The sequence below is a fragment of the Pagrus pagrus genome (assembly GCF_965226575.1).
Source record: "Pagrus pagrus genome assembly, chromosome: 9".
NCBI classification, from domain to species: Eukaryota; Metazoa; Chordata; class Actinopteri; order Spariformes; family Sparidae; genus Pagrus; species Pagrus pagrus.
The window spans coordinates 20,333,338-20,344,268 of record NC_140193.1 but is presented as its reverse complement, the minus strand read 5'-3'; the positions used below and the strand labels follow the sequence as shown (position 1 = coordinate 20,344,268).

The 10,931-nt window shown below is 48.0% G+C and overlaps 1 protein-coding gene across 1 annotated transcript in view; it reads left to right on the top strand.

Moving 5' to 3' along the window:
- Positions 1-3,716: 3,716 nt before the first annotated feature.
- The window catches only part of irs2b (insulin receptor substrate 2b), a 14,702-nt gene continuing 7,487 nt past the window's right edge, over positions 3,717-10,931 (top strand). The window contains exon 1 of the mRNA XM_084362118.1: positions 3,717-7,465. Coding sequence (XP_084218244.1) covers positions 4,147-7,465 — 3,319 coding nt within the window. The 5' untranslated portion in view covers positions 3,717-4,146. The remainder of the gene's footprint in view (positions 7,466-10,931) is intronic.

The window sequence follows — 10,931 nt, the reverse complement described above, 5'->3', positions numbered from 1 at the left end:
GCTCAGACCATAAATAACAACATCATGATATTCATCATCAAAACAGCACTGCGCCGACAATACAAATCAGACACCCGAGGCTTTGGCTCTAATCTGTTTTGTGGCTGACTAATGAGATGAGGTGGGTGATGTTTGGATGCCAACAATACATGTTTGTGCTGTTCACTTCATGGGGCCTTATGTGGCAGCGAGAGGAGTATGACTGGGTGTAATCTTTACCCCCCTCTCCCGCTTGTCCTTAATCTTATCTCATCAGATTGGCGATTCTAATCTGCTTTATGAAAGCTCATGAAACTAATCGTCGCACACGGTGACAGTGCGGTGGGTGACTGAGACATTATGTGATTGTGACTCAGCAAATGGGGCAAGGCTGTTTGTATTTGAGGGCCGGCCTGAGGAGCCTAAATAAGATTAGGTCTTCAAAGCTGCAGGCTGCTAAGTGAACAATCCATTCCACTTTGTTTATTCAGCCCTTTTGGATTGTTTGCTCACATTTAAATATCGTCACTAAAGAAGGAAATAAATTCAGGGAGTTAAGGAGGACCAATCTGTTGTGAGAGGATGCGCCCTTAAAGTCACACCCCTGTCCTTCCCTAAATAAATAAACCTATAAAGGCCTAATGGGTTCATACCAGGAGACGATGAAGGGACCCATTTAAAGGCTTGTAAATCAGCTTCAGCTGGCCGTTTAATTAACTTGTAAATTAATGCACCATGCTGTGTAAATTGGAGGGTGATAAATATTCATGTAGTTACCTAAGAAAAGGGCAAGGACATACCACAGACACAACCAGACTGGGTTTGCAAGCAGCACAGTTTATGGGACCATCGCCCACCTCATTGGTATTTTATAGACAGCTGATTTGCATTTCTTATGCTTCATGGGTTATGCAAAAATAAAGAGTCAGTCTTTCTGCTCCTGCTTTTACTTCACACTACCCCCTCTCAGTAGTCTGTTTATCTTGACACTATCAGGTCATGGTATTATACAAGGCGAGCTGTCGTGGGCTTAAAATGCTTCGTCTATTCACAATTTATCACATGTTTAAGCAACTTTAAATAAACTGAACGTTACATAAAGTAGCACATTCACAATGTAGTGGATCTGTAGTGGTCGGTTGTTATAAAAGAGTGTGGAAGTTCCGATCCAAGTCCACGTCTGTCGTGTGGGAAACCTAATATCAACAGACAGGGAACCCTGCTCATCCTGCAGGGAGACATCTGAGCCCGGGAGGTTCAGGCAGCCAGCTTTGCTACGTCTATTTTTATCAATATGCCCTCATAGTACTTTAAGCAAAGTTGAGGTAAACACAGTCGCTCAAATAATGAAAAGAAAACAAAACCTAGAACACAAGATCTACTCATCGCTGCATGCCCCTGGACCAAATCTATGAGCTAAAGGTCATTTGAGGGACGGATCACGAGAGCCTGATTTGATTCTTTCTCCATGGTCGTAGTAGTCAAATCATTGCTTCCGGTGGCATAATTGACCCGCGCAGGGCATTGTAATTGACCTTGTCGCTGAGGACACGGTGGTTTGGTGCTGAGCCAGCAGTGTAGGATCTGAAGGAAAATGGAGATATGCTGTGGGGGTGGTGGTATGTGTGTGTGTGAGACGGGGGTAGTTTTCAATATACTATCATCATTGGACATCAGAGCTCGACAGATACTCATTTTTTGGTTGGAAGTAACAAATTCCAATATTGATTTATCGGCTGGCAGATTCTGATAACACTGTGTGGGTGTTGTTCCCGGAACATCATAATTAATGTTGCTCCAGGACCGTCATTGAAACTGGTCAATCACGTTTTTGTAATGTCACAGCTTTACAACTCGCGGAAAAAGTATTTTAGTTCCAATGACCTATCCAATTATTTTAGTTCCCTAAACCTAATCAAGTATTTTAGTTCTCTTAACCTAAACAAATACTTTAGTTCCCTAAACCTAATCAAGTATTTTAGTTCTCTTAACCTAAACAAATACTTTAGTTCCCTCAACCGAACCAGGTGATGTGGTTCCCTAAACCTATCCAAACAGTGACAAAAGATTGAAAAGAAATGTGAAATGATAAATTAACTTCAGCCACAGCTTGCTGCCGATACATATTTTTTGTCGCTATTTCCAAAGTTGCAATGAAGTCCTGGAACAACATTAATTATGACACCAACACAGCGATATCAGACGCACCATATCCACGGATATACACACATCTTTGCAGTGGTCACTCAAATATGTTTATCAAACACACAAAGATGTGTCATTTAGGCAGGATATTTTACAGTTTAACAATAAACTTGGTCTAAAATGACATCAGTGTACTGAAACATTAAAATTACTACTGATAACTATAAATCTCCACAAGCATCTTTTTCTGCATTTTAATCGCTTAATATGCAATATTTTCACATTGGCACGTTGGACAGCATGCACTGATACTGATGTATCGGCCATGGATTATATCGGTCTGGCTTTATTGGACATGCAACTGTTAAGAAGTAGCAGCACAGGGGTATCACTAATCACTGGCAGGAGATGTCCTTTGAGTGGCACTTAGAATTTAGATTAATCCCCATTTAATTACACTTCAGGACTAATTTTGATTCATACGGCTGCTGCGCCTGTTTGCTGCGTCTACATTTGACCTGCACACATAACTGTGAGGAAACACTGTGCAGCCTGTTTTTCATCAGTGAAACAGCACCATCCCTCCTCCGTTAGGCGGGAGGAGGTGAATCTCACTCCCTCAGGAAGTAGAAGAGAGGCTATTGGCTGCTGTCATCTACACACTCTCAGCACCACCACCAGCACCACACCGCGGTACCCAGCTGGCTCCCGCATTTCATCATTACGCACATTACCAGCCAATGACGCATTGAGATCAGGAGAATGTTTTGCGTCATCATGATATCAGATTTTTTTTTCCTTTACTTTTTTTTATAGCCTTATATGGGTCAGCCCTCTGTTTCGCTGACAGGGGGAGGTGTATTTGTCTTTTTAAAGCTTTTACCCACTGTGACACATTTGAGCATATGTTGTAATCCTGAATTATGTGTCGCTCGCTCGTACTCCTTTTCTGAATGGGACGACAGATACAGATAAAGCAGTCGGATATCCTGGGAGCTCCAGGCAAACATGAAAAAAAAAAAGGAGAAGGCGACCGCGTTACGCAATAAAGCACTACTGCACTACATCTGCTCTCCCCCTACTTCTTGTTCTAGTTATTTATCGCGGATACTCCGATGCTGTCTCTGAAAAAGGCAATAGAGGGGGGTAGACTATCCCCTTTAAAGCTCGGATCTATTCTGGCCGGGCGACGCAGAGGGAATATTAAATTCCTGTGACAGAGCTGCAGACTCCACTGTGTGCTGCTTGTTTACCAGTTGGAGAAGGACTCCCTCAGCGGACACGTAAAAATATGGTGAAACAAGAATAGACTATGAGAATAAAACGACAGCAGCGTGTAAAGAATGGACAGACTCGACGCGTCTTGGGTTACTATACAGTCTAATGTGTTTTATAATCCACCTCAGCCCCCTAAATGACGCACACGTAGGCTTTACAGGTCAGGAGCATCTTGTTTATTTAAAAATATATATATTTAGACTGATGAAAAGGCTTCACACTAGTCAAAATGTTGGATCACAGCAGCAGAGCTGCTATAAATAAAAGCTCCGGTCCTGACTGACTACGCGCAAATGAGTCGGAAGAGGGCAGAGTGATAGTAGGAGGGCTTTCTCCCTCTCTCTGCTCCACACAGGGCCACCTCACTCCAGCATTCATCCCGTTTCCACCAATAAGCCCAATGAGCTGAGCGCGCACCGCCCACTGTCGGTGTGTGTATTTTTTTTCCTCTCCTTTCCCCTCGTTTTGTTTTTTTTAAACCAGAGCTGGATGTGTAGATCGTCACATGTTGTCTCCCCCCCTCCTCTCCTCCTCCTCCTCCTCCTCAGTCCGGACACCAGCAGCAGACATGTGTTATTTATCGCTCAGCTTTGGGAGAAGACGAACGCACACGCTCCGCCGGCTCTGGAAATAGAGGATTACGAGCGAGCGCGTCGTTTTGTTTTTTTCCCTCCTTCTTCTTCTGGCAACTCGAGGAAAAAGGAAAGGAAGCGGCATTGTGTCTGAGAGGCGACGGGCACGAGAATGGCGAGTCCGCCAAACACGGGAGAGCAGCCGCCGTCACCCGCCACTACGACCAGCGCGAACAACAACAGCGGCGTGAAGAAGTGCGGCTATCTGAAGAAGCAGAAACACGGACACAAGCGCTTCTTCGTCCTCAAAGAGCCGAGCGAAGGGTTCCCTGCCCGGCTGGAGTACTACGAGAGCGAGAAGAAATGGAAAAACAAATCGGCCGCGAAGAGAGTTATTCCTCTGGACTGCTGCCTCAATATCAACAAGAGAGCGGACGCGAAACACAAATATCTCATCGCTCTTTACACCAAGGACGAGTACTTTGCCGTGGCGGCAGAGAACGAGCAGGAGCAGGAGAGCTGGTACCGGGTGCTGACGGATTTAATGGCAGAGGGGAAAGTGTACGACGGCTCAGCCTCCAACTCTGCGTCCTCGCTGGTTGGCTTCGACGAGGCGAGCTACGGTGTAATAACGCCGGTTTCCGCCGCCTACAAGGAGGTATGGCAAGTAAACCTGAAATCCAAAGGCCTGGGGCAGAGCAGGAACCTGACCGGAGTGTACAGGCTCTGTCTCTCCAGCCGGACTATCAGCTTTGTCAAGCTGAACACAGAGGTCGCCTCCGTCAGTTTACAGCTGATGAACATCCGGAGGTGCGGCCACTCTGACAGCTTTTTCTTCATTGAGGTTGGTCGATCTGCAGCCACGGGGCCGGGGGAGTTGTGGATGCAGGCTGACGACTCTGTGGTGGCGCAAAACATCCATGAAACTATCTTGGAAGCGATGAAAGCCATGAAGGAGCTGTCGGAATTCCGCCCGCGCAGCAAAAGCCAGTCATCCGGTACGAACCCCATCTCTGTGCCGACGCGGCGGCACCTGAACAATCTCCCCCCCAGCCAGACCGGGCTCCCCCGCCGGTCGCGCACTGACAGCATGGCTGCGACCTCTCCCGTGAGCAAGTTCTCCTCCTGTCGAATACGCACGGCCAGCGAGGGCGACGGTACCATGACGCGCCCCATGTCAGTGACTGGCAGCCCCCTGAGCCCGGGGGTCCACAGGACCCTGCTGAGCAGATCTCACACCATCACAACACGACCTTGTCGGACATTTGAATCTTCCTCCCTCCAGCACAGTAAGTCCATGTCTATGCCCCTGTCTCGCTCCCCGCCTATGGCCACCCCCAGCACAGGGAACCTGTCCTCCTGCCCAGACAGCAGTGCTCCTCGCCCCTCCAGCTGCAGTGCCTCTTTCTCAGCCTCCCCCAGTGATGCAGGCTTTATTTCATGTGAGGAGTATGGCTCCAGCCCTGCGGATGCAAGAGACCTGAGGCTTTCACTCACCCTCCGCAGCAACACTCCTGAGTCTCTCAGAGCTGACACTCCCCCCTCCCGGGATGGCAGTGAGCTGGAAGGCTACATGGTGATGGAGCGTCGACGGTTACCGGAGCTCGACAAGGCTTATCGAAAGCGCACATACTCCCTCACGACACCCCGTCAGCAGAGGGGTCCCCCCCAAGTTTCGTCAGCCTCCCTCGATGAGTATACTCTGATGAGGGCTACATACACCAGTGGAAGCCAGTCTTCTCGCAGGTGTCACACCGCCTCACCTAAAGGGACCTATCCTGAGGATTACAGGGACGTTCAGATCGGCGCTAACACTCTCAAAGGTGACAGTGGCTACATGCCCATGATGCCAGGTGTGGCACCTCAGACACTGGGGTCCAAAGATGACCCCTACATGCCCATGAGCCCCATGTGTGTTTCTGCTCCAAAGCAGATCATCAACCCCCGTTCACACCCCTCTTCAGTGGGGCTGGCCCTACGCACAGACTCCCCCGGGAGTGTCTCTCTGGAGGACAGCGGCTACATGCGGATGTGGTGCGGAACCAAGATGTCGGTGGAGAGCACAGATGGAAAGCTCACAAATGGAGAGTACCTGAACATGTCTCCTGTTGACCAACTGGTGTCTCTCACACCCCCAGACTACATCCTCAGTCCTCTAGCAGGAGATCCCCACCACCATCACAGACAGCCTTATTCACACAGCTCTCTACCACGTTCACTTAAAGGCCAGTTGCAGCGCAACGGGTCCTCAGACACAGACCAGTATGTGGTGATGAGTTTACAGAGACAGCGGATAGAAGAGGAGTCCAACTATTGTCCTGTCTCTCCAGGAGACTCTGTGGCCAGCAGCTCTCCGGGGACACCGGGCACCCCATCCTCTGCCCCATCTCCTCTCAGACTGGCTAGGAAAGATGGAGGTCTGGTACACCGGAATAGGGTGTGTCGACCCACCCGCCTGGCTCTTGAATCTCTCAGAACACTTCCATGTATGAGCGAACACCCTCTTCCCTCAGAGCCACGCAGCCCTGGAGAGTACATCAACATAGACTTCAGTAGTGCTACCCATGACCGGCTGGCATCCACAGTGTCAGAGAGCTCTGAATCCTCAGACTATGCTAATGTTGACGTCAGCTCCCCGGGTCACCTTGGCTCACACCAAGCCGGGGGTTCCCCCCCTGCAGGGTGCCTAAACCACACGCCTGAAGTGTTGAGTCGCCCCGGCCTGGTGAACACCCAGCAGAACACACAGAGAGGCGAGGAGGAAGAGGAGATAAAAAGCACAGAGGGACAGGCAGAGGAGAGGGGGATGGTAGAGGAATATCCTCTCCGACAGCAGGTGAGCCTGGTGTGTCAGCCTGCTTTAGTCAAGGATGACTACACCGAGATGACTTTCAGTCCTCCCACCCCTCTACCTGCTCTCTGCACCACTGATGCTGCTCCCCTCCCCACCAGCCCCACCGCCTGTGTTCAGAGACTCAGCCTGGAGAGCAGCATAGTGGACGGGGTGCCCCCTGTGCCACTGGACTCTTTCCTCCTGGGTGGTCCTTCGTTATCCGTCACCCTGGTGGATCCACACAGAGGGGCCAAAGTGATCCGGGCCGACCCTCAGGGGCGCAGGCGGCACAGCTCTGAGACATTCTCCTCTACTACCACTGTCACGCCCGTGTGCCCATCCTTTGCCCACGACACCAAACGTCACAGCTCTGCCTCTGTGGAGAATGTATCACACACTGTCTGCAGCTCTGAGGGACCTGAAGAGGACTACAGCAGCAATAGCCCCATGTGCCGGGAGATGTCAGCTGGTTATCAAAATGGACTTAACTACATTGCCTTAAACTTGATGGAGGGAAACCTTGGAGGATGCAGGTTAGGGGACTGTGATGGACTCTTGAGGTTCAAGACAGCCTGTGGCTGCAAGGGGGGCATGAATGGTTTCAACACCAGCCCGTACGCCAGCATGGGATTCAAGGAGACTGCTGCTGCTGTGAAAGGTGAGTGTTTCCATACATGTCACACACACTCATTCATGCAGTATGTTTTCATTCATGAAGGGAGTAGTGCCAGGTCCTGAGTAGAATAGAGATCCGCCTCAGTGCTACTGTATCCTCTGCAGAGATAGGCCACTCGTTGCTAAGCAGCGCTTCTGAGCTCGTTTTCATTCCAAAAAACGAGAGTAATGATAATCTGTCAGGGAGCACGCTGGAAACAAACCGCTTCATTCATTCTGTGTCTGCGGTGGAGCCTGTGTGTTTAACACTGACTGTGGATTTAACCCACAATGTTTGTTATTTGTCTCGACAGTGGTGTCACAACACTGTCATTTCCTATTAACCTAAATGTCACACTATTCTTGTAGTTAAAGGAGCACTTTGCAGTTTTGGGGAAGAAGAGAAAGATCTTCATTGACTGATTTTTTTAATTTTTTATGCCTAAACAACTATATAAACAAACGCTCTTTGTTTCACGACTGAGTAAACCGAATCAACAAACTGACATTAAAGGACAACACAATTTCAACTGTTTTGTTGATATGTGGCGGACCCTGCCACCTTTCTAGCTTCAAACAGTGTTCTGGGACCTAATTTTCCTCTGAGAACAGCTTGTTTATTCAGTTATGGAAAAAGATAAAATTTCTGAGTTTCTATTATTATTACCTTTATTAATATTGTAAATTATTAAAATTCTGAGTTTGAATTTCTTCTCCAAAACTACACACTGCCCCTTTAATATCTCTGATTCTAAAATTAGAGTTAAAGCAACTGATCATCTCTACAGTCTGGCAAACAACAACGCTGTTATGCAGGTGGACGTAGCTTGAACAGGTTACATACTGATGTGTGTGTGTGTGTATGTGTGTGTGTGTGTGTGTGTGTGTGTGTGTGTTAGAAGAGTGTTCGGTCTGTAAACGCAGCCTACAGGAGCCGAGGGAAGTAAAGCTGTTATGAACTTTGCTGTTGGGTGTAGGCTGTGATGTTTAGATAGGATTAGTCACCTACTCGTCACGCCCATGACACATCGACAAATCTCAAGGCTGTTCAGTGCTGAGGAGGGCTGTTTGCTGGATCTTTGATGTGCTTCAAACCGCACACACACACACACACAATCACACACATTAGAGCAGCAGCAGCACCGGAAAAGGAGCCGGACTGCTTCCAAGTAAAAGCTCGGAAATAAAACTCTTCGCCGGCTTCTTTGGAATCCTCAACTGTAGATCTCCTTAAAGGGAAACAGCAACTGAAAGAGATTTTATTTTGCAAGCGCCTTATTTTGAAAGGGTGTGTTGTGTCTCAGTCGGGCTGACTTTACGCTGCAGTTGTGTGTCTGTGTGAATGGTCCGCTCTGGTCTTCCCTCAGTGACGCAGTTTTATACCACGTCAGTATTTCAAAAAACATCTCGTCTAAACCCAGTGACGCATGCAGCGCTACACATTATGCGCATGGGGCAGAAGCTAGAAAAAAAAAAAAGGTGTTTATGGTTAAATTTTATATAACACGGTGTACTGTAGATTTTATAAGGCTGTTATGTGTGTGCGAATGAGCCATGAAATCCTTCTGACTAGGTGTCATTGTGGGAAGGAACAGTTGCCATCATAATATTACCTTTCACCTCATTTTGTTCCGTTGCATCAGTGGCTTTTCATGCATCTCTAAAAGGCAGGGATTATTTACAAGGAGAGATGACCTGGCAGGGGCATGTCAGAAGTTGCTGTTGTTTGAAAAGAAAACGCTCAGTTTCGGGATCACAGTGAGTCAGGATTCAGTGTTCCTGATGGTGAAATACAAGAGTTTAATTGCTGTTTGTGGTTTCACAAGCAAGTTGTCTCTCTTTGTCTCCGTCTCCGCTGGCTCTCATGCTGCGAGCGCAGCCAGCGCTGGGCTCGGTGCGAGTCATCGGGTTCCCCAGAAAAACAAGTGAGTCAGTTGTTTATCAATTGTCAGGTACTGGGTTTCAGGACAGGAATGCAGTCAGTGTGCAAAGGTTGGTGGGAGGGGTGAATGCTCACTTGTTTTTCTAACCTGGTGGGATGGACTCGGAGGGGGGATCGGAGGAATCTTTTTTTATTTTTTACTTCACAAACATGCCAATGACACACTTTCACAAGAGTGGATGCTTTTATGAAGACATATGACTTTTACCAGACACAAACACGTGCACCCTCACACCTATTGTCCCATCACTTCATTGTGTCCTGGTGCTTTTGTGTCCCAAATATTGAATTTTGCACCTCAGCGGAGAGCAAGGCTACGAGAGCAGAGGTGTGAGGAACAATGGCGAAGGATGGATGACTTGTTTTGTTTTTCATGTACAACAAAATAGACAATTGAGCTGTTGAATGAAGGGAGGGGAGAGAGGGTAAGGGGGAGGAACGGAGGAGAAAGACATCGAGATCAGTGTCGTTCCTGGAGTTTGCTACTGTATCACGGTTATATAAGCACTTCCTGACAAACAAATGACCTTATACACAATGGTGAATGACTCTGCTCTGATAGGGAATGTGACCAGTCTGGCGAGTCATTGATACTTTCTTCAAAATACAAAAACACCTCTGTTGCTTGTGTCTGTGTGAGAGACAGAAGAGGTCACAGCTGTTTACTACAAGATGACACAGGCTCTACCACATTCTCTGGTTATCACAGATTGAACCGTAGTTTGCATTCCACGCAGCGCATCAATTTGAAAAGCAGGTACAGTAGATCTGGAAATGAGTACCTGCCCTTGTTTGGTATCTGAACCTGCCTGACAGAGGTTCTCATGTGGCTCAGTGGAGTCCGTTAGTTGATAGGTTACACTGTTGTTGTTTGGTTTCTTGGCCCTGACATCATGTGTAGGCAGAGGGGAGGTGATGGGGCAGAGGAGGGGGCTGTTTAGCTTTCAGTGCACGCCTTCAGGCCTTGCGGACAATGTCGGTTTCTTGACCTTTGAACTCCCACTATGTGTGTGAGAGACTCAGAGGGGGGATACTGCCATGGGGCACTTCCAGCGATCCACAAACCTCCATCTTTACCCTTACTCTTTACTCACATTCTTTGGCTGGCGATGTCTTACCTCTTCTTTTAAGAGTACATCTGTCCTCCCACTTCTCTTTTCTCCCTCCACCCATCATCTGCTTTTTCCACTTCTGTCCTCTATAGCTGCAACAACTAATTGATATCAGGTGTCATTTATTAAAGGTGCAGTATGTAAGACATTTTTCACCATTTCCTGACGTTGTTTAAGCCAAACAACCAATTGAATAATCAAGAAAATAATCGACAGATGAATCGACAATTAAATAATCGACATACACTCTCCATGCCTTTCATTGGTAATCTCAGACTGCCCACCACCACCATCACCGCCACCACCCAAACACACATTTCCACTTTGTGTGTGCGCCTTCCTGTCCTGTGTGCGTACACATACACAGGCATCAGCAGATGGTGGTGGGGGGGTGTCAGGGGTTTTGCACCTGCCCC